This window comes from Eleutherodactylus coqui, chromosome 2, assembly GCF_035609145.1.
Source record: "Eleutherodactylus coqui strain aEleCoq1 chromosome 2, aEleCoq1.hap1, whole genome shotgun sequence".
Taxonomy (NCBI): Eukaryota; Metazoa; Chordata; class Amphibia; order Anura; family Eleutherodactylidae; genus Eleutherodactylus; species Eleutherodactylus coqui.
In genome coordinates this window covers 179,474,911-179,501,889 of record NC_089838.1, presented here as the reverse complement: position 1 = coordinate 179,501,889, position 26,979 = coordinate 179,474,911, and the positions used below count along the sequence as shown (strand labels likewise).

Sequence of the window (26,979 nt, the reverse complement as noted above, 5' to 3'; positions counted from 1 at the left end):
TGTATATTTTGAAGAAATAAAGTTATATCTGATGGGGTTAAAAAGTTAATACCTACCATTCAATTTTTTATGTAGTCTACGCTTGTAAAATAATGTATTTGCTTTTTATATAGGTACTGTACAAATCTATGGTTGCTGTAACTATATATGCTAGCAGTAGACTCTTTTGTGGATGCTAAAAGTAGATTCCAATCCACCACTAGAACTGAGAGTAGGGACTAGTAGATTTTCATACTTTGTCAAAAGTGAAAAAAACTGTATCCTCAGAACTTTTCATTTCAGTGTGCCCTTCACCACTAACATTTATGAATCATGTAGAGTCTTAACTATAAATTGGTAGAGACATTCCCTGATAACTGATCTACATTGTAGGGTACAGAGTGAGTCAGAGTAAAGAAGTAGCATGTATGAAGAATTCCATTTATGGAGCAAGTGCAATGAGTGTACACTGCTATCATGGGGGCTCTAGAGCCTTTGAAAAAATAGACCATGCAAAGAAATGTAATTTCCCAGTAATTTGGAATATCATTGAACCCCTGCTCCACAGGAAAATAAAGTGCCGCATGGTTTGGAAAATAATTTCTCATTCAGTAAAATCAAAAATATCATGATTAGTTTTTAGAGTAAATGAGGACAGTGTTGTTATAAGAGATGGGAAGAAAAGAATTCTCATGAAACTTAATATTTTACAGCAATTGGACTGCATAATTCTTGATGATGGTGGCTTCCTATTAATGTCAAATCAAAAGAGTTACAACACTCAGGTATGGATATGCATTTAATTTCTATTGGGACAGGGCCTATGAGTCTCCAGACCTCACAGTTGTTTATATTTGCACTACATTACACCAAGTCGAGCCAAAAAGGGTCTCTTTGGTTTCCTCAGAACATTTTTGAAGATAACTGTTTGTGAAGTATTTATCGATTGGGCATTTCAATGTTCTTATTCATATTTCTAAACCAAGAAACACCTTACATGATGAAATATTATTTTACACATAAAATTTAGGAAAAATGGATTACAGATGCTAAATAGAGATGAGCGAACGCGTTCGTCCGAGCTTGATATTCGTGCGAATATTAGGGTGTTCGGGATGTTCGTTATTCGTAACGAACACCATGCGGTGTTCTGGTTACTTTCACTTCCTTCCCTGAGACGTTTGCGCGCTTTTCTGGCCAATTGAAAGACAGGGAAGGCATTACAACTTCCCCCTGCAACGTTTAAGCCCTATACCACCCCCCTGCTGTGAGTGGCTGGGGAGATCAGGTGTTCGCCTAATATAAAAGTCGGCCCCTCCCGCGGCTCGCCTCAGATGCGGTGTGAGTTAGATGAGGGACAGTGCTGTTTATACCGGAGCTGCTGTAGGGAAAGAATTGGTAGTTAGTGTAGGCTTCAAGACCCCCCAAAGGTCCTTATTAGGGCCACTGATAGCTGTGTGTTGGCTGCTGTTAGCAGTGGCATTTTTTTTTTTCTCAAAATCGCCTCTGCAGACCGTTGCACCTGGCATTAGGGACAGAAGTGCTGCATAGGCAGGGAGAGTGTTAGGAGTGAGTGTAGCCTTCAAGAACCTCAACGGTCCTTTCTAGGGCCATATTTATCCGTGTGCAGTACTGTCCAGGCTGCTGTTGGCTGTGCTGCATTTTTTTTGGGCTTCTCAAAATCGCCTCTGCAGAGCATTCCACCCTCCATTGATACTGCAGGGAAAGAATTGTATAGGCAGGGCCACAACACAGTTATTATTCATAGAATATACGCAGTGCTGCCTTTTGGTGGGAAAAAACTGAAAACAAATCAATTTGTCCAGCCTCTGTCCGTCCTAACGCCTGTGGACACGTGTGAGCTGCGTGAAAAACATTGCTAAATCATACGCACCCAGCTACGCTTTACTGCTGGCTTCGCCATTTGCTTTCCTTAATTGGGAAAAAAAATACCTGCTCTGCCAGAGTTATAATAACTCTGCTACCCTCACGTTCTGTGACACATAAGCAGGGACACAGCACAGTTATTAAACTTCTCATGTTCATTGAATATACGCAGTGCTGCCTTTTGGTGGGAAAAAACTGAAAACAAATCTATTTGTCCAGCCTCTGTCCGTCCTTACGGGCGGTGGAGACGTGTGAGCTGCGTGAAGAACAGTGCTAAATCATACGCACCCAGCTACGCTTTACTGCTGGCTTCGCCATTTGCTTTCCTTAATTGGGAAAAAAAATACCTGCTCTGCCAGAGTTATAATAACTCTGCTACCCTCACGTTCTGTGACACATAAGCAGGGACACAGCACAGTTATTAAACTTCTCATGTTCATTGAATATACGCAGTGCTGCCTTTTGGTGGGAAAAAACTGAAAACAAATCTATTTGTCCAGCCTCTGTCCGTCCTTACGGGCGGTGGAGACGTGTGAGCTGCGTGAAGAACAGTGCTAAATCATACGCACCCAGCTACGCTTTACTGCTGGCTTCGCCATTTGCTTTCCTTAATTGGGAAAAAAAATACCTGCTCTGCCAGAGTTATAATAACTCTGCTACCCTCACGTTCTGTGACACATAAGCAGGGACACAGCACAGTTATTAAACTTCTCATGTTCATTGAATATACGCAGTGCTGCCTTTTGGTGGGAAAAAACTGAAAACAAATCTATTTGTCCAGCCTCTGTCCGTCCTTACGGGCGGTGGAGACGTGTGAGCTGCGTGAAGAACAGTGCTAAATCATACGCACCCAGCTACGCTTTACTGCTGGCTTCGCCATTTGCTTTCCTTAATTGGGAAAAAAAATACCTGCTCTGCCAGAGTTATAATAACTCTGCTACCCTCACGTTCTGTGACACATAAGCAGGGACACAGCACAGTTATTAAACTTCTCATGTTCATTGAATATACGCAGTGCTGCCTTTTGGTGGGAAAAAACTGAAAACAAATCTATTTGTCCAGCCTCTGTCCGTCCTTACGGGCGGTGGAGACGTGTGAGCTGCGTGAAGAACAGTGCTAAATCATACGCACCCAGCTACGCTTTACTGCTGGCTTCGCCATTTGCTTTCCTTAATTGGGAAAAAAAATACCTGCTCTGCCAGAGTTATAATAACTCTGCTACCCTCACGTTCTGTGACACATAAGCAGGGACACAGCACAGTTATTAAACTTCTCATGTTCATTGAATATACGCAGTGCTGCCTTTTGGTGGGAAAAAACTGAAAACAAATCTATTTGTCCAGCCTCTGTCCGTCCTTACGGGCGGTGGAGACGTGTGAGCTGCGTGAAGAACAGTGCTAAATCATACGCACCCAGCTACGCTTTACTGCTGGCTTCGCCATTTGCTTTCCTTAATTGGGAAAAAAAATACCTGCTCTGCCAGAGTTATAATAACTCTGCTACCCTCACGTTCTGTGACACATAAGCAGGGACACAGCACAGTTATTAAACTTCTCATGTTCATTGAATATACGCAGTGCTGCCTTTTGGTGGGAAAAAACTGAAAACAAATCTATTTGTCCAGCCTCTGTCCGTCCTTACGGGCGGTGGAGACGTGTGAGCTGCGTGAAGAACAGTGCTAAATCATACGCACCCAGCTACGCTTTACTGCTGGCTTCGCCATTTGCTTTCCTTAATTGGGAAAAAAAATACCTGCTCTGCCAGAGTTATAATAACTCTGCTACCCTCACGTTCAGTGACACATTAGCAGGGACACAGCACAGTTATTAAACTTAGATTATTCATTCACTAAAGGCAGTGGGGCCGTTCGTTTTCCAAAAAGTGCAAAAATAATATTTGGCCTGCAGTCTTGCGCCAATTTATTTCCTGCCTGTGAAATCAAATCACTGGTAATACAGCATGCTGAGGGGTAGGGGTAGGCCTAGAGGACGTGGACGCGGCCGAGGACGCGGAGGGCCAAGTCAGGGTGTGGGCACAGGCCGAGCTCCGGATCCCGGTGTGTCGCAGCCGACTGCTGCGCGATTAGGAGAGAGGCACGTTTCTGGCGTCCCCACATTCATCGCCCAATTAATGGGTCCACGCGGGAGACGGTTATTAGAAAATGAGCAGTGTGAGCAGGTCCTGTCCTGGATGGCAGAAAGTGCTTCGAGCAACCTATCGTCAACACGCAGTTCTGCGCCGTCCACTGCTGCAAATCCGAATCCTCTGTCTGCTGCTCCTCCTTCCTCCCAGCCTCCTCACTCCACTACAATGACACCTGCTCAGGAGCGGGAACACTCCCAGGAACTGTTCTCGGGCCCCTGCTCAGATTGGGCAGCAGCGGTTCCTCTCCCACCAGAGGAGTTTATAGTCACTGATGCCCAACCATTCGAAAGTTCCCGGGGTCCGGGGGATGAGGCTGGGGACTTCCGCCAACTGTCTCAACAACTTTCTGTGGGTGAGGAGGACGATGACGATCAGACACAGTTGTCTTGCAGTGAGGTAGTAGTAAGGGCAGTAAGTCCGAGGGAGCAGCGCACAGAGGATTCGGAGGAAGAGCAGCAGGACGATGAGGTGACTGACCCCACCTGGTGTGCAACGCTTACTCAGGAGGACAGGTCTTCAGAGGGGGAGTCAAGGGCATCAGCAGGGCAGGTTGCAAGAGGCAGTGCGGTGGCCAGGGGTAGAGGCAGGGCCAGACCGAATAATCCACCAAGTGTTTCCCAAAGCGCCCCCTCGCGCCATGCCACCCTGCAGAGGCCGAGGTGCTCTAAGGTCTGGCAGTTTTTCAACCTTTGTCGCGCAAAGCTCAGCCGGGGAGCCAACACCAACAGCCTCACCACCACCACCATGCGCAGGCATATGATGGCCAAGCACCCCACAAGGTGGGACGAAGGCCGTTCACCGCCTCCGGTTTGCACCCCTGCCTCTCCCCCTGTGCCCCAACCTGCCACTGAGATGCAACCCCCCTCTCAGGACACAGGCACGACCGTCTCATGGCCTGCACCCACACCCTCACCTCCGCTGTCCTCGGCCCCATCCTCCAATGTCTCGCACCGCACAGTCCAGCCGTCGCTAGCGCAACTGTTGGAGCGCAAGCGCAAGTACGCCGCCACGCACCCGCACGCTCAAACGTTAACCGTCCGCATCGCAAAATTCATCAGCCTTGAGATGCTGCCGTATAGGGTTGTGGAAACGGAGTCCTTCAAAAGTATCATGGAGGCGGCGGCCCCGCGCTACTCAGTTCCCAGTCGCCACTACTTTTCCCGATGTGCCGTCCCAGCCCTGCACGACCACGTCTCCCGCAACATTGTACGCGCCCTCACCAACGCGGTTACTGCCACGGTCCACTTAACTACGGACACGTGGACAAGCACAGGCGGGCAGGGCCACTACATCTCCCTGACGGCACATTGGGTGAATTTAGTGGAGGCTGGGACAGAGTCAGAGCCTGGGACCGCTCACGTCCTACCCACCCCCAGAATTGCGGGCCCCAGCTCGGTGCTGGTATCTGCGGAGGTGTATGCTTCCTCCACTAAAGCACCCTCCTCCTCCTCCTCCTCCTCCTCTGTCTCGCAATCAAGATGTGTTAGCAGCAGCATGTCGCCAGCAGTCGGTGTCGCGCGGTGTGGCAGCACAGCGGTGGGCAAGCGTCAGCAGGCCGTGCTGAAACTACTCAGCTTAGGCGATAAGAGGCACACGGCCCACGAACTGCTGCAGGGTCTGACACAGCAGACCGACCGCTGGCTTGCGCCGCTGAGCCTCCAACCGGGCATGGTCGTGTGTGACAACGGCCGTAACCTGGTGGCGGCTCTGCAGCTCGGCAGCCTCACGCACGTGCCATGCCTGGCCCACGTCTTTAATTTGGTGGTTCAGCGCTTTCTGAAAAGCTACCCACGCTTGTCAGACCTGCTCGTAAAGGCGCGCCGGCTCTGCGCACATTTCCGCAAGTCCCACACGGACGCTGCCACCCTGCGCACCCTGCAACATCACTTTAAGCTGCCAGTGCACCGACTGCTGTGCGACGTGCCCACACGGTGGAACTCTACGCTCCACATGTTGGCCAGGCTCTATGAACAACGTAGAGCTATAGTCGAATACCAACTCCAACATGGGCGGCGCAGTGGGAGTCAGCCTCCTCAATTCCTTTCAGAAGAGTGGGCCTGGTTGGCAGACATCTGCCATGTCCTTGGTAATTTTGAGGAGTCTACCCAGGTGGTGAGCGGCGATGCTACAATCATTAGCGTCACCATTCCTCTGCTATGCATCTTGAGAAATTCCCTGCAAACAATAAAGGCAGCTGCTTTGCGCTCGGAAACGGGGGCGGGGGAAGACAGTATGCCGCTGGATAGTCAGGGCACCCTCCTGTCTATTTCTCAGCGCGTACAGGAGGAGGAGGAGGAGCATGAGGAGGATGAGGAGGAGGGGGAAGAGACAGCTTGGGCCGCTGCTGACGGTACACCGGCTGATTGCCTGTCATCCTTTCAGCGTGTATGGCCTGAGGAGGAGGAGGAGGAGGAGGAGGATCCTGAAAGTGATCTTCCTAGTGAGGACAGCCATGTGTTGCGTACTGGTACCCTGGCACACATGGCTGACTTCATGTTAGGATGCCTTTCTCGTGACCCTCGCGTTGCACGCATTCTGGCCACGACGGATTACTGGGTGTACACACTGCTCGATCCACGGTATAAGGAGAACCTGCCCACTCTGATTCCCGAAGAGGAAAGGGGTTCGAGAGTGTTGCTATACCACAGGACCCTTGCGGACAAGCTGATGGTAAAATTCCCAGCCGACAGCGCTAGTGGCAGAAGGCGCAGTACCGAGGGCAAGGTAGCAGGGGATGTGCGTAGATCGAGCAGCATGTACATCCCAGGCAGTGCAACAGTCTTTAAGGGCCTGGCCAGCTTTATGGCTCCCCACCAAGACTGTGTCACCGCTCCCCAGTCACGGCTGAGTCGGCGGGAGCACTGTAAAAGGATGGTGAGGGAGTACGTAGCGGATCGCACGACCATCCTTGGTGACGCCTCTGCCCCCTACAACTACTGGGTGTCGAAGCTGGACACGTGGCCTGAACTCGCGCTGTATGCCCTGGAGGTGCTTGCTTGTCCTGCGGCTAGCGTCTTGTCGGAAAGGGTGTTTAGTGCGGCTGGGGGAATCATCACAGATAAGCGTAGCCGCTTGTCAACCGACAGTGCCGACAGGCTTACACTCATCAAGATGAACAAAGGCTGGATTTCCCCAGACTTCTGTTCTCCACCAGCGGACAGCAGCGATACGTAAGCAATACGTAGGCTGCACCCGCGGATGGAAGCTACGTTCTCTCTCACCATCCAAAACGGGGACATTTCTGCTTCATCAATCTGTGTCTAATATTCCTCCTCCTCCTCCTCCTGCTCCTCCTCCTGAAACCTCACGTAATCACGCTGAACGGGCAATTTTTCTTAGGGCCACAAGGCTCAGTCAAATAATTTTTCAGAACAATTTTTAAAAGTTTCAATGCGCTTAAAAGCATTGGAACTTTAACTTGAACCAATTTTTCGTTACACTGGGCTGCCTCCAGGCCTAGTTACCACTTAAGCCACATTAACCAAAGCGATTAATGTGTTTCACCTGCCCTCTTGGCTGGCCATGGCCAATTTTTGGGATGTACATTAGTACTGTTGATACAGCAATTTTTGTGGGCCCTCGCCTACAGTGTAATCAAATTAATTTTTAGCCCACCTGCATTACAGCTGACGTAACCTCAGCTGTGTTGGGCAATGCAATGGGATATTTTTATGTACCGCCGGTGGGTTCCAGGGAGCCACCCATGCTGTAGGTGCACACGGAGTTTTTAATACATCTGTACACTTCTAAAGAACCCCAGTCTGACTGGGGCATGCAGTGTGGGCCGAAGCCCACCTGTATTACGCACAACATTACTACCTCAGCTGTGTTGGGCAATGCAATGGGATATTTCTATGTACCGCCGGTGGCTTCCTGGCACCCACCCAGGCAGTGGGTCCACAGGGAGTTTAACCTACATGTGTCCACTTGTAAAGAACCCCAGTCTGACTGGGGCATGCAGTGTGGGCCGAAGCCCACCTGCATTAAGCACGACATTACTACCTCAGCTGTGTTGGGCAATGCAATGGGATATTTTTGTGTACCGCCGGTGGGTTCCAGGGAGCCACCCATGCTGTAGGTGCACACGGAGTTTTTAATACATCTGTACACTTCTAAAGAACCCCAGTCTGACTGGGGCATGCAGTGTGGGCCGAAGCCCACCTGTATTACGCACAACATTACTACCTCAGCTGTGTTGGGCAATGCAATGGGATATTTCTATGTACCGCCGGTGGCTTCCTGGCACCCACCCAGGCAGTGGGTCCACAGGGAGTTTAACCTACATGTGTCCACTTGTAAAGAACCCCAGTCTGACTGGGGCATGCAGTGTGGGCCGAAGCCCACCTGCATTAAGCACGACATTACTACCTCAGCTGTGTTGGGCAATGCAATGGGATATTTTTGTGTACCGCCGGTGGGTTCCAGGGAGCCACCCATGCTGTAGGTGCACACGGAGTTTTTAATACATCTGTACACTTCTAAAGAACCCCAGTCTGACTGGGGCATGCAGTGTGGGCCGAAGCCCACCTGTATTACGCACAACATTACTACCTCAGCTGTGTTGGGCAATGCAATGGGATATTTCTATGTACCGCCGGTGGCTTCCTGGCACCCACCCAGGCAGTGGGTCCACAGGGAATTATAAATGCATCTGTTTCCACTTATAAAGAAACCCAGTCTGACTGGGGCATGCAGTGTGGGCCGAAACCCACCTGCATTAACCCTTTCCAGTCCACTGTGTGACCTGTGAAGACATTAGGGTTTAAGGCTGTACAGCTCCGTTGTTGGTAGACGTCCGTCGGGGTTCTCTTACTGTATATTGCCAGCCTCTCTGCTGTCGGAGCCTATCCTACGTGTCAGCTCATGCAGTACTGGCTTTAGCCAGCATATAGCGCCGTTGTATAACGGCAGAAAAAGAGTAAGCCCCCTAGGAAAACCATATACAAATTGGATTGGAAAGGGTTAAGCACAACATTACTACCTCAGCTGTGTTGGGCAATGCAATGGGATATTTCTATGTACCGCCGGTGGCTTCCTGGCACCCACCCATGCTGTAGGTGCACACGGAGTTTTTACTACATCTGTACACTTATAAAGAACCCCAGTCAGACTGGGGCATGCAGTGTGGGCCGAAGCCCACCTGCATTAAGCACGACATTACTACCTCAGCTGTGTTGGGCAATGCAATGGGATATTTCTGTGTACCACCGGTGGGTTCCAGGGAGCCACCCATGCTGTGGGTCGACAGGGACTTCACAATAGGGAGTTGTACCTGCCTGTGTCTATGAATTAAAAAGCCCGGTCTGACTGGGGCATGCAGACACCTTGACAGAATGAATAGTGTGTGGCACATAGGTTCCCCATTGCTATGCCCACGTGTGCAGCTCCTGATGGCGGTGGCACAGGATTCTATTTCTCATTGCTTCTGTACAGCATTGTGGGCTATCGCTCCGCCACTTTTAAAGAGGGTCGCTGCCTAGCCGTGCCAACCTCTGCAGTGTGTGCCTGCGGTCCCTCGTCATGGCAGACGCAATTCTAAATAGACATGAGCGTGGTGTGGCATGAGGGCAGCTGAAGGCTGCCCAGGGACACTTTGGTGTGCGCTGTGGGGGGGAGGGGGGGCGGTTGGTCAGCATGTAACCCAGGAGAAGTGTCAGTGGAGTGTCATGCAGGCAGTGATTGTGCTTTGTTGGAGGTAGTGTGGTGCTTAGCAAAGGTATGCCATGCTAATGAGGGCTTTTCAGAAGTAAAAGTTGTTGGGAGGGGGGGGGGCCCACTCTTGCCGGTATTGTGGCTTAATAGTGGGACCTGGGAACTTGAGATGCAGCCCACCATGTAGCCCCTCGCCTGCCCTATCCGTCACTGTGTCATTCCCATCACTTTCTTGAATTGCCCAGATTTTCACACATGAAAACCTTAGCGAGCATCGGCGAAATACAAAAATGTTCTGGTCGCCCATTGACTTCAATGGGGTTCGTTGTTCGAAACGAACCCTCGAGCATCACGGGAAGTTCGTTCCGAATAACGAACACCCGAACATTTTGGTGTTCGCTCATCTCTAATGCTAAACCTTTGTATAAACTTGGCATACAGAATCGGAAGATAACATGTAGTTTAATATTTTGACTTGCAATGGATGAGTTAAAACTGCTTATATTGTACAGTAATAACCTTTTTAAGCAACACTATTCTCCTGAACGTGACATTTCTAAAGTAGGTTTATGAAAATAATGTTGGCAGCATTAATATTTAATGTTATATTTAACTTTATTTCTTGTACTTGAAAGAGTTGTAAATTTGCAAAATATATTTTTCCTTTTTTAACACATTCTATTATATATGTTTACTACAAATATGACTTTATTTTATGTTTTTAATTTTCATTGAAGTTTTTTTAACCATTGAAGAAAAACAAAGAAAAACGCAACAGCAAATAATTCTATTCAAAGCAAAGGATTTATAAAGCAATCAAAATAAATGGGATATAGATCACATATAGCATTAAAATATAGCCTCGGACAAATCAGAGTAACTCAAGTACACACCATGAACAACAGATTGAACAAACGCCTGTAGAAGGAGTATCTAAGAGTCCGGAGATAGTGTAAAAGATGGATAAACTTTAACGTGTGGTCCTATAATACAATAAAATAAGAAAAGTATAAATGTATCAAAACTATTTTAAGAAAAAGAAAAGCAAAACACTGCATTCAACAGGTGTTGACAAATATGTCTTTATATTTTGCTGTCCACCCATACTAGCTCTAGAGTTGCTGAGCTAACAGCAACCCCCCCCCCCAAAAAAAAAAAAAAACAAACAAAAAAAAACTGTATATTAGTGGATACTATCTAAGTAAAGGGCTGGGACTTTAATACTTCAATTCCAAGGGTTGTCTCATCATCTAGATAGAGAAAAAGGAAATAGAGCTAACTATTGTCATAGTGCCAGCAGATGCATCTGGGTTCAAAGTTAGATTTAGGGTGGCGTCATAAGCCTGAGACCATGTGATACACTTGCTAGCACATGTGTAGTTTCATTTGGGCACTGGACACCGAGGAAGAAACAATTCCCATCTTTCTGTGGGCTTAATAGGCTTGCTGGGCTGGTTGTTTCCCCATCCGGCTTATCAATGACTTATTTTAGATATATAAACCTGCTCCTCTGAGCAGAGGATTATACAATTGTGTTTCTGTGTATCTCTGGTAGTGGTGTGGAGTAGTTACTTTTTGGTCTGTGTATTTGTCATCTCTAGTTCATTCAGCTGAGAGCTGCCCCTGATTGGTCCCTGCGCTGAGCCAATCAGAGGCAGCACTCACTCACCCATTCATGAATTAATGAATGGGTAAGTGAGAGCTGTCTCTGATTGGTGAGGCTGTGACCAATCAGAGGCAGCTCATTCAGCAGGCGGGGATTTTAAATCCCCGGCTGCTGAATACTACTCAGAGCAGTTCAGGAGAACTGCCGCCGGCCGCGGCTGCACTCCGTCTGCCGGGACCAGGTGAGTATATATATATTTTTTTGTTTTAACACATTTCTGGATGAATTGCAGGGAAGAGCTTATATTTTTAAGCCATTCCCGAAAATTCATCCCACGCTCGCCGGCAGCCCATTGCTTTCAATGGAGCCGGCTGTATTGCCGGCTCCATTGAATTCAATGGGCAAACATCATTCTTCTCTGCCACAGCTGTTACAGCTGTGGCAGAGGAGAATGATTTGTCTACTATATGTTCTCAATGGGGTCGGCGCTGCTGCCGCCGGCCCGATTGAGAGCATATAGAGAAGAGAACAGGAATCGCAGATCGCAGATAGGTGCGATCTGCGATTTCTGTTCTATAATTTATCGGACGAGCGCATAAAAAGCGCTCATGTGTCCGATACCATTGCAAAGCAATGGTTTTATAAAATCGCCGGACGCATGCGCATGCGCAAATCGCGCGAAAAAACGCCCGTCTGACTGAGCCCTTACTGCGCGAATATGCAGTGGGATTTGCAGGCTTCCTGTGTATTCACTGCATATTTGCCCTGACTCATTGCTTCTGTGCCTTATTTTGGTGTTAAATAGGACATGCAAGTATTTTTTTCATGTGACCACAAGTTGCATGAAAAAACGCATATGTGAATGAACCCATTGAAATTAATTGGTTCTCTTCACTGCATATTACGAGTGTGAAAAATATGCACATAATATGCGCCATAAATATGGTCGTGTGCATGAGCCCTTACACATTTTGAACTAAATGTTCTTGCTCGTGTCTATGGCATGTTTGGATGGATTACTAATAAAGAATACCTCCTTTTAGTCCTGTGCCAGATCCTATTCTTTTGATTCTAGACAACATTTGTACAGATGCAACACATTTTATCTTGATTGTCATATCATGCCACTGAAAGTTATATTAACCCATTAAAAAGCTGTTATCACATCTTAACACACACAAAAAAAAAACTTGTAAATTAATTAAAAGTGTAAATAAACCACTCTGATTGCACAGCACACTGTTAACAGCCTAGCTAAAGAAAAACCCATCTGTAAGTTACTAAAAGCAAATCATTGCTTTATCACTCCAATATTAATAAAGTGCACTTTTTTATAATGCAGAACAAAGTATCTCATTACTATACTTGAAATATATTTCTGAAATGCTTGTCTTTGGATAGGAACAGTTTTCTTAACCCCTTAGTGACCAAGCCTGTTTGCGCCTTAAGGCCTTAGTCACACGGGCGTTTTTTCACTCGATTTGCGGATCGCATGACGGATGCGCATCCGCAAATCGCGTGACCGATGCCCAAAAATCGCCTGAAAATCTGCTCCTAGCCGCGTTTCATTAGAAACGGTCCGGAGCTGTCCAGCGCATTGCATTCAATGGAGTCGGCAATACAGCCGGCTCCATTGAAAGCAATGCGCTGCGGGCGAGCGCTGGATGAATTGTCGGGAAGGGCTTAAATATATAAGCCCTTCCCTGCAATTCATCCAGAAATGTCTTAAAATAAAAAATATATATATACTTACCTTGTCCCGGCAGCCGGAGTTCAGCGCGGCCGGCCTGCAGTGGATGTGAAGGGGGTGTGACTCAAAGCTGCCCCTGATTGGCTCAGCCTGAGCCAATCAGAGGCAGGTCTCCCTCACACCCATTCATGAATTCACCGCGGTCCCCGCTGACATCTCCTGCCTCCCGGCTACCTACAGGAGCCGGTAGCCAGGAGATTTTAAATCTCCCAGGCCGCCAGGCCTTCTGCGCATGCGGCTGACGTTATGCCGCCTGGCGCGCATGCGCAGAACGCCGGCTTCGGGGCCCGGAGGACCAGGAGAGCGGGGAGCAGTGCGGCGGACTCAGGTGAGTAATTTCAGCTGCCCTGATGGATCCGATCCATCAGGGCAGCTGAATCTTTAACTTTTTTTGCACTTTTTGCAACTTTTATGCGATCGGCGCTATCGATTGGATAGCGCCGATCGCATTGCCGGGGGGGGGGAGGGTCCCTGCAGCCCGGGATGACAGCTCCATGCTGTCGGCTACCTGCGGGCACCGACAGCAGGGAGCTGTCACATCCAGAGCCCGAGGGGCTTTATTCTCTGCAGGACACATGTTTTTACATCCTCAGAGAATAAAGCCCACTTCGGGAGGACGTAAAAACACTATGGGCTGGTCGTTAAGGGGTTAACATAAACCCTGGTAAGCAAAATTAGCACTACCATTACTACAACTTCCGTGGATTAAAACAACACTATATACAGCTGTTTTTCCAACTAGTAACACTGAGGACATCACAATCAGTTTATGACCAGTGAGGGTCCAGCATCTCTTCCAGGAAAAGAGAGGTAGTAACAAAGTAAAGCACAGCTGTTTTTTCAGACTCTGTACCATATTTAACCGTGTACTCTGTACATTTGCTATATATCAGTATTTTCTTGAGTAGAACTGGTTTGCAATTCACAGCAATGTTTGGTGAGAGAGGTACCACCGCCATTCACATGTTGATGGCATATCTACTCAAAATAATTTAATTTTTTGCTGGGAGAAAAACCCCTTTAAATAATAATCTGTTTATTATTAATAGCTCTGAAATGAGTATACTGTGTATATATACAAATGCATGTTTTTTATTGTATTTTAAAGGATAATATAGATTTGTTTTTCATTTACTTTTAGCGTTCAGAAAGTTAAATTTGCTAACTTATTCCTTAAAGCTGTGAGGGTATTATGTTTCGTTTACATAATATAACACAATGGATTGAACAAAGCTGTTTGACACTATATTAAATCATAGCCACTGCTTTAAGGTTCATTTACACAGATGGTTGCTCAAAATTTGTCAGAAACTGACAGTTTTGAGCGATCATTTTGCATTAGCTACTAATTAGCCCTTTAGTAGCTAAGTAACTTTATTTGAATGTATTTAGAGAACATCAGGTGGTCTGTTCTCTAAATACATCACTATTGTTCTCCAGCAGGACAGCTGCTGAAAGAATGTTATCAGCACTGCCTGCAGAGAACTCAGCATGTTGTCTGCTTTATCAGTCCCAATGGATTTTAAAATGAGCAGAACTCAGTGATGGACGAAAAGTGCACAGTAAGTGCACGATGGGCACACATTTACACACAATGAGGATCGCTCAAAATATGGGTTTTGAGCGATCATTGTTGTGTGTAAAAGGGCCTTTAGAGTAGATTCAGACAGAGACAGTTTCTCAGAGTGCTTTCATTTTTGTCTTCATGACCTTTCTTTTACAATAGTTCAAAAATGCTATGGATACAGGTAGTTTTTATTTCAAAGTCTATAGTAAAATATTGAAAAGCGTACATAAACAACATTCTGATTTTTGATACTTTTGTATTTCTGGCATCAGCAGGTTTTTCTCAGAATGTTGCATATTTTAGGTATGGCATTTTTTCTGGTGTTTTTCCCATAGGCTTCTCTAGAGGGCTTGAAATTTGCCATGAAAACACATGTATGAAATTTCAAGAAATAAAAAAAAATCACCAAAAATGCTTATAAAAATTTAATTTAAACACCTGAAATGCATACAATTTTTTGCAAGTGTTTTACATGCTGAAAAGTTATGTGTAAAACAGATTTTACTTATTTTTAAGAACTTTAGTTTCTAAAGGCAGAGCTAACTTTATAGGTTGCTTTCCAGACAAATTTCTGCCATATATCAGACATAAAATCATAGTTAGATGGGATCTCTAAGGTCATTGGGTACAACCCCTTGCTCAATGCACTATCACTAAATAATCCTATCCAGATGTCTGTCCAGCCTCTGTTTGAAGACTTCCATTGAAGGAGAGCTTGCTACATCTTGTGGCGACCAGTTCCACTGACTGATTCCCATTCAAAAAGTTGTTCTCTAATATCTAATCTTTGTCTCCTCCCCTGTGGTTTCCTCCCATTGCTTCTAGTCTTTCCTTGTGAAAATGAGAATAGGGCTGATCCCTCTGCACTGTGACAGCCCTTCAGATATTTGTAGACAGCTATTAAGTCTCCTCTCAGCCTTCTTTTTTGCAAGCTAAACATTCCCAGATCCTTTAACCATTCCTCAGAGGACATGATTTGCAGACCGCTCACCATCCTGGTAGCTCTTCTTTGAACTTGCTCCAGTTTGTCTGTCTTTTTTAAATTGGGGTGCCCAGAACTGGACACAGTATTCCAGAAGAGGTCTAACTAAGAAAGAGTAGAGTGGGTTAATTGCCTTACATGATGTAGACTCTATCCTTTTCTTAATACATCCTAGGATTGTGTTTGCCTTTTTTTGCTGCTGCATCACATTGTCTCATGTTCAGTCTATGATCTATTAGTATGCCCAAGTCTTTTTCACATGTGCTGCTGCTTAACACAATTCTTCCCATTCCCTACATGTTGTTTTCATTTTTCTTACCCAGATTAAGGACCTTGCATTTTTCTTTGTTAAATACCATTCTGTTATGTATACTATTGTAATTTTTTAAATAAAAAATATATTTAAAAATGTCAAATGGATCCATCAGAAAAAGATATTCAGTGTCATACAGTTGGCATTTTTGACAATGAAAGCCTATAGGTGTGCTTTGAGCCATATGTAGCTAAAATGGATTAAAATAAAACATAAATTACATTTAAAAATATATGTCTGTTATTTCTAGATTGGCAGATTCTTTGGAGAGATTGACCCAAGCTTGATGAGAAAGCTTGTCAATATTTCTGTTTATGCATTTAATAAGTCTTATGACTACCAGTCTGTATGTGATCCAGGTGAAGAGCCAGCAAAAACAGCTGCCCCTCGCTCTGTGTTTGTGGTATGTAATATTAATTAGCATCTTTATAGCAAATGAATTACTATTTCTGGATAATACGTATGTCCTTTCATTATAGCCTACTATAGCAGATCTTCTAAACCTTGGATGGTGGGCTTCTGCTGCTGCTTGGTAAGTTATAATTTACAAGACCTGATTGACTAAGGTTAATTTATGATTAATATATCTTTGCCATAATTGATATGTGACTTACAGAGATTCTGTCATGAAAGTAATCCCATTTAGTAAGCATTATTAGAGCTTATGAATCTCATAGGGAGTCCTTTTATTGCAGTGCACTTGTGTTAGCCAGAACAAAGAGTAGCTGACTAACAGTGTCCCCCTAGTGGACCAGATCTATCCATGTTCAGGTGTTAGATGGTTGCAGAGGTGTAACTTGAAGCTGGGGGCCCCAGTGCAAAATCTGGAACTGGGCCCCTAACTATAAAGTGTTGATAGTATTGGTTTGCAATATGGAGAAGAGAGACTTTATGGGCCCCCTAGGCCTCTTGGGCCTGGTGCGGCGGCAACCTCTGCACCCCTTATACTTTTTGCCCCTGGATAGTTGGTTATTTCAGGGGAAATGTATGGCTCAATGAAGCTTTCTGTAACAATGAGGTTTCTAAAGACTGATCAGATGGTTGCTAGAGCAGCTTTATTTTTGAAGTGGGATGGTTTTTATGAAACAGCCCCTTTATTTAACACCCATTACCTTTGATACAACTACACTATTGAAGAACAATTACAGGCACAACCTATGCCTGTAATATTTAGTATACCAAAAAAATAGTATACAAAATATTTTAATGTTAGCAGTTCATTAAAATTTCAGTAAGTTAAGTGTTTCTTAATACTTTTTCTTATACAAATTTTTTTATACCATGTTACCACAGGATAAATTAAACTAGTTGCTACTAGTTCCTGACTTATTGTTTCTGTCTAATAAGTAATAAATATTCTTTGTTTCAATTTATCTGAGTACACCAGTGGCCTGTTCATGCGTAATACAGTTGGCCACATATTCACGTACAGGTGAATAGTAAAATAGTTCAGGCAAAAAAAGTCAACAAAATTTTAAAGGGGTTTTCCAAATTGTAGTAAAACTGGGGAGAGGGCAGCAGATAATTAAAAATAAAAATATTAATCGTACTCACTTCTCTGTTCCCCTGCATATCCAGTATTGTGGTCCTTGACCTCTTTGCCATTCTTTGTTTATTTAGCTGGAGCAGTGATGTTCCGTTCTGTATATACACATGATTTCTCTGTTTATAGTGCAACACTGCTCTAGTCAGTGATTGGCTGTAGCAGTCACATGTGTATACAAACACATCACTGCTGCAGTTTCTCAAAAAAAAACCTCAAGCGAAACCAGGAGCAGTGGCGGATTGGAGATAAGTTATTTTATATTTAATCATCAGTTGCTTTTTCCCCAATTTTACTATAATTTTGAAAATTCCAAATAACTAATTACAATGAGAAATACATGTATTCATTTATTTAAGGATTGTCACATAGACACATTTACAGCCTGTAATGTGGGTGCAACTGTAAGGACCCTTTTAGTTGGGCCAATCATCCTTCAGATTCTTGCTGGATCACTGGAATCTGAGCAATAATCTTTTAGTGTAAACGCTTGGATTCATTTAGTGTTCAGTTTCTCCAGGCATAAAAATCAAACAACGATCGGCCTGTATAAACAGGCTGTCATTCAACTATGAATGATGGCCGGTTTACTGTGAATGGAGGCAGGTAGCCGGAGTGGTCTAAAGCCCGCTTTGCCTCCATTCAGTGAACGATGCTTGCCCATGTGTAAAAGCACAGGAGCGATTATTGCTGGAACAACTGCCTGGTGCTGAAGTGCCTGCCAGTCATCCCAAGTGAAAGAGCCTTTAGGAGGTAACCTAATTTCACTCCTGCAATCTTGCACGCACTCTTCACTGAGGTTGCGAATTAAGGATGAAACAAGATAAGAACAGACTTCAACACTTCAAATTCTTAGACTTTCCGGTGCTTGGGTGAGAGTAAGGGCTCAGTCAGACGGGCGTTTTTTCGCGCGATTTGCGCATGCGTCCGGCGATTTTATAAAACCATTGCTTTGCAATGGTATTGGACACATGAGCGTTTTTTATGCGCTCGTCCGATAAATTATAGGACAGAAATCACAGATCGCACCTATCTGCGATCTGCGATTCCTGTTCTCTTCTCTATATGTGCTCAATGGGGCCGGCAGCAGCAGCGCCGACCCCATTGAGAACATATACTAGACAAATCATTCTTCTCTGCCACAGCTGTAACAGCTGTGGCAGAGAAGAACGATGTTTGCCCATTGAATTCAATGGAGCCGGCAATACAGCCGGCTCCACTGAAAGCAATGGGCTGCCGGCGAGCGCGGGATGAACTTTCGGGAAGGGCTTAAATATATAAGCCCTTCCCTGCAATTCATCCAGAAATGTGTAAAAATAAAAAATATATATATACTCACCTGGTCCCGGCAGACGGAGTTCAGCCGCGGCCGGCGGCAGTTCTCCTGAACTGCTCTCTGTAGTATTCAGCAGTCGGGGATTTAAAATCCCCGCCTGCTGAATGAGCTGCCTCCGATTGGTCACAGCCTCACCAATCAGAGGCAGCTCTCACTCACACCCATTCATGAATTCATGAATGGGTGAGTGAGTGCTGCCTCTGATTGGCTCAGCACAGGGCCAATCAGGGGCAGCTCTCAGCTGAATGACATGTCATGCGATCCGCAAATCGCGGGAAAAAATGCCCGTGTGACTAAGGCCTAAGAGAGAACAAGTCTTGCACACTTCAAGCATGGATCCAAAAACACTTTTTATGGTTCAACTTACATTTTATACACTTTGGGGTTTATTTATATTGACTTTTATGCTAGTTTCTAATGTAAAAATGTTGCCACATTTGCGCAAAGTTTGACTGAGCTAAAATTTTGTGATTTTTTTTCTTTTTGGTCTTCCACAATACTTTTCAAAAAAATGGGCATGGCTTGTTGGGAGGGGGTGTGGCTACCCTCGGACTAATATATTTATGTGTAAATTACACCAGAAATGTACGCCAAATTGGACCTGGCATACATTTCTATGTAGGCACACAAAGGAGGTAAGATGCACCTATTACATGAAGAATTATATGTCTCTTTGTATTTAAGTGCATTGTGCACTTGTGGAAATTTTACTAAAGAGGTATTCCCATCTTAGGAATTCTATTTCAATGTGTTCAAAATCACAAAACAATGCACCCACCAATAAGATTTTTATTTCCAAAATGCTCAGTTCTCTTGGTTATTGTAGATATTGCAGTGCATTGTTTTGCGATTTCTAACACATTGGAATAGTATTCCCAAGATGGAAATGCCCCTTTAAGACCAGTGTTTCAAATGCTGGTCCTAATAATTTCCCCCTCCGTCTTGGCATTAGATATCTAGGGCTGTACCCAAGTTTATTAGCCTAATAAAGTATTTGTGAATGAATAGTGAGGTGACAAAAGAAGAAGCACCATAAATATTACATAACAGGTGGTCCTTTTACGCATTTCACAAAGATTTCTCAGGCTATATAAGAAAATGTTATTTTTGCTTAACTTCTTCATTTGACATCCTACCCATTGCTGTAGTTCATAGTTCAGTACATCCAGCAATATAATAAAAATTCCTGGGCACTTCGGCCTATTCCATAAGTTTATGATCTTCAGTCAAGAAGTGAACCATGTTGTAACCAGTTGCACACAGGCATGTTACCTCCAACACTACAATAAATTATTTTTTTCTTGAATAGTTATTTTTTATTGACATTACTAATGTATTTATTAATAAACATTTATTTCAGGTCATTATTGCAGCAGTTGTTATTGACTCTTACTTTCCCAAAGTACAATGAGGCAGGTATGTGTGCTTTTCACTGCTATTTCTCTTTATTGGTATAAATTACTGTGTGCTACAGTAGATTCTTGATGTATTTATAGCTATGAAATAAGCATGGCTCATTTTGCCTAATGTGTTGGGAAAGTGTTTGCCTCTTTCCAAATGTTTCATATTATTTCATAATTGCGATATTTAATAATTGAAGGGTTTTTCCCATCTCCTTAATTATGGCATATTGTAAAGATATGCCATTTGTGTTCAGTGGGAGTCTGACCTCTTGGACTTTCGCCATCACCCCTAAGAACCTCACTGGTCCTTAGAATGAAGGGGTTGCAATCCTGAGTTAGTGCTGCATCCCCATAGTGTTTTTCTATTTACATCTGTGCTCTTGTCGACCAGCTCTACAGGGAACACCAGTTCAGCTCCGTTTAATTAAATGGAACTGTGTCGCAGTTCCCCTGCACTGGAGTGCCCCTGTAAATGTGCCATTTCCCAACCTTCCTAAAGCTGATATTTCCATTTCAGTCTGTGTCAAAAATCACAATCTCTGGGTAGCATGCCTGCTGCACTGGCGAAAGCTTTAACTCAGATCTTTCCTTCACTTTCTATATTCAACCATTTACACACTTATGTCACTTGCACCTCAAAATTTCACCTTCAGAATCTGACCTCTTTTTACTGTGGAAACAGCACAAAATCTTATCGCTGCCTCGATTCATTCTCTTCTTGACTACTGTAATTCGTCACAAATAGTTTTTTTCTTCATGAAACTCTCCTGTCTCCAGTCTATCCTAAATATAGCAGCCATGCGTATATTTTTCCCCAGCTGCTACACTGATACCTCTACCCTATATCATTCAATGCACTGGTTGCCCATACACTTTAGAATACACCCTAAACTCAGCACTGTCTTCCATAAAGCTCTTCACAGTTCTGCACAGCCCTATATCTTCCTCCCTCATATCTGGAGGAGAGGGCACTATTACTTTTTGGGGTCACAGAGAGTACACTATTACTTTCTAGGGGCCATATATGAGGCACTGCTATCATGTGGGGCCACATAAGATGCACTATTACCTTGTGGAACTACAAAGGGGACATTATTACTTTTGGGACCACAGAGGAGGCACTGTTACTTTGCAGGCCACCGATGGGCATTGTTGCTTTGCAGACCACAGATGGGCACTGTTACTTTGTGAGGGCATCAAGAACATAGAGGAACTATTATTTAATTGGGAATTTAAGATGAGGTAATAGGAACCGGATGGGGTGTCTGTCACAGATGAGTCATGGCTAAGAGACGTCATCATGGTAGACTCAGCCCAGATAAGAAAATCAGAAACGGACAACACCAATCAGAGACAACATCACCTGTGATCAGTGTGTAGAGCTGGTATTTCCCTTATATGTAGTGACTGCATTTAAACATATGCTAAATCCTGAACTGTTGTATCTAGTCTCCGCTGCTTTTTCTTATTTTACCTTATAGGTTGTTGTAAGCTCTTCCGAACATGGCCATCACCCATATTGTTCAAATTGTTTAGTAGAGTAATATTGTATGTAATATCTTTTATGTTCATAAACACTTTGGTTTGTAAAATGTTGCTAAGTATGTTGGCACTATGTAAAGATTATTATTACTTTTATATCATTTTTGATATCAGCTGTATATGCCATTAACTACATTTACTGTAAGTGGCTAAAATATATTTTTCTAGACAATGCACAAGACACAGGATCTGTTTTGTCTAAAGTATGATTTATTGCTGTGGATTAGGATAAAAAAATGATTTAAGAGACACTTTCCTCTGAGGTACCGCAAATCTTTCAAGTGACTTCTAATTTGTCTGGTCATTTAAGTACAGTATTAAGAGTACAGTAGGCACTTGTGAGGTAAAGCAGTTATACACTTATCAGTGAAGTATAATTTATCTCTGTTTCTTATTTATTAACACAGAGAAGTTTGGGAGTTATTCAGGTCACTGTATACTGAAATGGAAAACAGTTCATACACTAGCAGATTTGCTTAAATACACAATATAAATGTACTGTGGCGTACTAAGATGTCAAGTACAAGCATAGTATTTTGCAAACTTTGTATTGTGTATAACATTCACATGTGGAATATTTGTGTATGTGTTTATATTTATGTCTTTACTAGAGATGAGCGAACACCAAAATGTTCGGGTGTTCGTTATTCGGAACGAACTTCCCGCGATGTTCGAGGGTTCGTTTCGAACAACGAACCCCATTGAAGTCAATGGGCGACCAGAACATTTTTGTATTTCGCCGATGCTCGCTAAGGTTTTCATGTGTGAAAATCTGGGCAATTCAAGAAAGTGATGGGAACGACACAGCAACGGATAGGGCAGGCGAGGGGCTACATGTTGGGCTGCATCTCAAGTTCACAGGTCCCACTATTAAGCCACAATAGCGGCAAGAGTGGGCCCCCCCCCTCCTAACAACTTTTACTTCTGAAAAGCCCTCATTAGCAATGCATACCTTAGCTAAGCACCACACTACCTCCAACAAAGCACAATCACTGCCTGCATGACACTCCACTGCCACTTCTCCTGGGTTACATGCTGCCCAACCCCCCCACCACCACCACAGCGCACACCAAAGTGTCCCTGCGCAGCCTTCAGCTGCCCTCATGCCACACCACCCTCATGTCTATTTATAAGTGCGTCTGCCATGAGGAGGAACCGCAGGCACACACTGCAGAGGGTTGGCACGGCTAGGCAGCGACCCTCTTTAAAAGGGGCGGGGCGATAGCCCACAATGCTGTACAGAAGCAATGAGAAATAGAATCCTGTGCCACCGCCATCAGGAGCTGCACACGTGGGCATAGCAATGGGGAACCTATGTGCCACACACTATTCATTCTGTCAAGGTGTCTGCATGCCCCAGTTAGACCGGGCTTTTTAATTCATAGACACAGGCAGGTACAACTCCCTATTGTGAAGTCCCTGTCGACCGACAGCATGGGTGGCTCCCTGGAACCCACCGGCGGTACACAAAAATATCCCATTGCATTGCCCAACACAGCTGAGGTAGTAATGTCGTGCGTAATAGAGGTGGGCTTCGGCCCACACTGCATGCCCCAGTCAGACTGGGGTTCTTTAGAAGTGGACACATGTAGGTTACACTCCCTGTGGACCCACTGCCTGGGTGGGTGCCAGGAAGCCACCGGCGGTACATAGAAATATCCCATTGCATTGCCCAACACAGCTGAGGTAGTAATGTCGTGCGTAATACAGGTGGGCTTCGGCCCACACTGCATGCCCCAGTCAGACTGGGGTTCTTTACAAGTGGACACATGTAGGTTACACTCAGTGTGCACCTACAGCATGGGTGGCTCCCTGGAACCCACCGGCGGTACATAGAAATATCCCATTGCATTGCCCAACACAGCTGAGGTAGTAATGTCGTGCTTAATGCAGGTGGGCTAAAAATTTATTTGATTACACTGTAGGCGAGGGCCCACAAAAATTGCTGTTTCAACAGTACTAATGTACATCCCAAAAATTGGCCATGGCCAGCCAAGAGGGCAGGTGAAACCCATTAATTGCTTTGGTTAATGTGGCTTAAGTGGTAACTAGGCCTGGAGGCAGCCCAGTGTAACGAAAAATTGGTTCAAGTTAAAGTTTCAACGCTTTTAAGAGCATTGAAACTTTTAAAAATTGTTTAGAAAAATTATTTGAGTGAGCCTTGTGGCCCTAAGAAAAATTGCCCGTTCAGCGTGATTACGTGAGGTTTCAGGAGGAGGAGCAGGAGGAGGAGGAATATTAGACACAGATTGATGAAGCAGAAATGTCCCCGTTTTGGATGGTGAGAGAGAACGTAGCTTCCATCCGCGGGTGCAGCCTACGTATTGCTTACGTATCGCTGCTGTCCGCTGGTGGAGAACAGAAGTCTGGGGAAATCCAGCCTTTGTTCATCTTGATGAGTGTTAGCCTGTCGGCACTGTCGGTTGACAAGCGGCTACGCTTATCTGTGATGATTCCCCCAGCCGCACTAAACACCCTCTCCGACAAGACGCTAGCCGCAGGACAAGCAAGCACCTCCAGGGCATACAGCGCTAGTTCAGGCCACGTGTCCAGCTTCGACACCCAGTAGTTGTAGGGGGCAGAGGCGTCACCGAGGATGGTCGTGCGATCGGCTACGTACTCCCTCACCATCCTTTTACAGTGCTCCCGCCGACTCAGCCTTGACTGGGGAGCGGTGACACAGTCTTGGTGGGGAGCCATAAAGCTGGCCAGGCCCTTAAAGACTGTTGCACTGCCTGGGATGTACATGCTGCTCGATCTCCGCACCTCCCCTGCTACCTTGCCCTCGGTACTGCGCCTTCTGCCGCTAGCGCTGTCGGATGGGAATTTTACCATCAGCTTGTCCGCAAGGGTCCTGTGGTATAGCAACACTCTCGAACCCCTTTCCTCTTCGGGAATGAGAGTGGGCAGGTTCTCCTTATAGCGTGGGTCGAGCAGTGTGTACACCCAGTAATCCGTTGTGGCCAGAATGCGTGCAACGCGAGGGTCACGAGAAAGGCATCCTAACATGAAGTCAGCCATGTGTGCCAGGGTACCAGTACGCAACACATGGCTGTCTTCACTAGGAAGATCACTTTCAGGATCCTCCTCCTCCTCCTCCTCCTCCTCAGGCCATACACGCTGAAAGGATGACAGGCAATCAGCCGGTGTACCGTCAGCAGCGGGCCAAGCTGTCTCTTCCCCCTCCTCCTCATCCTCCTCATGCTCCTCCTCCTCCTCCTGTACGCGCTGAGAAATAGACAGGAGGGTGCCCTGACTATCCAGCGGCATACTGTCTTCCCCCGCCCCCGTTTCCGAGCGCAAAGCAGCTGCCTTTATGGTTTGCAGGGAATTTCTCAAGATGCATAGCAGAGGAATGGTGACGCTAATGATTGTAGCATCGCCGCTCACCACCTGGGTAGACTCCTCAAAATTACCAAGGACATGGCAGATGTCTGCCAACCAGGCCCACTCTTCTGAAAGGAATTGAGGAGGCTGACTCCCACTGCGCCGCCCATGTTGGAGTTGGTATTCGACTATAGCTCTACGTTGTTCATAGAGCCTGGCCAACATGTGGAGCGTAGAGTTCCACCGTGTGGGCACGTCGCACAGCAGTCGGTGCACTGGCAGCTTAAAGTGATGTTGCAGGGTGCGCAGGGTGGCAGCGTCCGTGTGGGACTTGCGGAAATGTGCGCAGAGCCGGCGCGCCTTTACGAGCAGGTCTGACAAGCGTGGGTAGCTTTTCAGAAAGCGCTGAACCACCAAATTAAAGACGTGGGCCAGGCATGGCACGTGCGTGAGGCTGCCGAGCTGCAGAGCCGCCACCAGGTTACGGCCGTTGTCACACACGACCATGCCCGGTTGGAGGCTCAGCGGCGCAAGCCAGCGGTCGGTCTGCTGTGTCAGACCCTGCAGCAGTTCGTGGGCCGTGTGCCTCTTATCGCCTAAGCTGAGTAGTTTCAGCACGGCCTGCTGACGCTTGCCCACCGCTGTGCTGCCACACCGCGCGACACCGACTGCTGGCGACATGCTGCTGCTAACACATCTTGATTGCGAGACAGAGGAGGAGGAGGAGGAGGAGGAGGAGGGTGCTTTAGTGGAGGAAGCATACACCTCCGCAGATACCAGCACCGAGCTGGGGCCCGCAATTCTGGGGGTGGGTAGGACGTGAGCGGTCCCAGGCTCTGACTCTGTCCCAGCCTCCACTAAATTCACCCAATGTGCCGTCAGGGAGATGTAGTGGCCCTGCCCGCTTGTGCTTGTCCACGTGTCCGTAGTTAAGTGGACCGTGGCAGTAACCGCGTTGGTGAGGGCACGTACAATGTTGCGGGAGACGTGGTCGTGCAGGGCTGGGACGGCACATCGGGAAAAGTAGTGGCGACTGGGAACTGAGTAGCGCGGGGCCGCCGCCTCCATGATACTTTTGAAGGACTCAGTTTCCACAACCTTATACGGCAGCATCTCAAGGCTGATGAATTTTGCTATGCGGACGGTTAACGTTTGAGCGTGCGGGTGCGTGGCGGCGTACTTGCGCTTGCGCTCGAACACTTGCGCAAGCGACGGCTGGACGGTGCGCTGAACTACACTGCTGGATGGGGCCGAGGACAGCGGAGATGAGGGTGTGGGTGCAGGCCATGAGGCGGTAGTGCCTGTGTCCTGAGAGGGGGGTTGCATCTCAGTGGCAGGTTGGGGCACAGGGGGAGAGGCAGGGGTGCAAACCGGAGGTGCTGAACGGCCTTCGTCCCACCTTGTGGGGTGCTTGGCCATCATATGTCTGCGCATGGTGGTGGTGGTGAGGCTGTTGGTGTTGGCTCCCCGGCTGAGCTTTGCGCAACAAAGGTTGCACACCACTGTTCGTCGGTCGTCAGGCGTCTCTGTGAAAAACTGCCAGACCTTAGAGCACCTCGGCCTCTGCAGGGTGGCATGGCGCGAGGGGGCGCTTTGGGAAACACTTGGTGGATTATTCGGTCTGGCCCTGCCTCTACCCCTGGCCACCGCACTGCCTCTTGCAACCTGCCCTGCTGATGCCCTTGACTCCCCCTCTGAAGACCTGTCCTCCTGAGTAAGCGTTGCACACCAGGTGGGGTCAGTCACCTCATCGTCCTGCTGCTCTTCCTCCGAATCCTCTGTGCGCTGCTCCCTCGGACTTACTGCCCTTACTACTACCTCACTGCAAGACAACTGTGTCTGATCGTCATCGTCCTCCTCACCCACAGAAAGTTGTTGAGACAGTTGGCGGAAGTCCCCAGCCTCTTCCCCCAGACCCCGGGAACTTTCGAATGGTTGGGCATCAGT

General features: G+C 46.3%; 1 protein-coding gene across 1 annotated transcript in view; it reads left to right on the top strand.

Moving 5' to 3' along the window:
• CACNA2D1 (calcium voltage-gated channel auxiliary subunit alpha2delta 1) overlaps positions 1 to 26,979 on the top strand; it is a 640,389-nt gene that overhangs the window by 585,541 nt on the left and 27,869 nt on the right. Inside the window, exons 31-34 of the mRNA XM_066592011.1 lie at positions 693 to 764; positions 16,132 to 16,284; positions 16,361 to 16,413; positions 20,121 to 20,176. Coding sequence (XP_066448108.1) covers positions 693 to 764; positions 16,132 to 16,284; positions 16,361 to 16,413; positions 20,121 to 20,176 — 334 coding nt within the window. The remainder of the gene's footprint in view (positions 1 to 692; positions 765 to 16,131; positions 16,285 to 16,360; positions 16,414 to 20,120; positions 20,177 to 26,979) is intronic.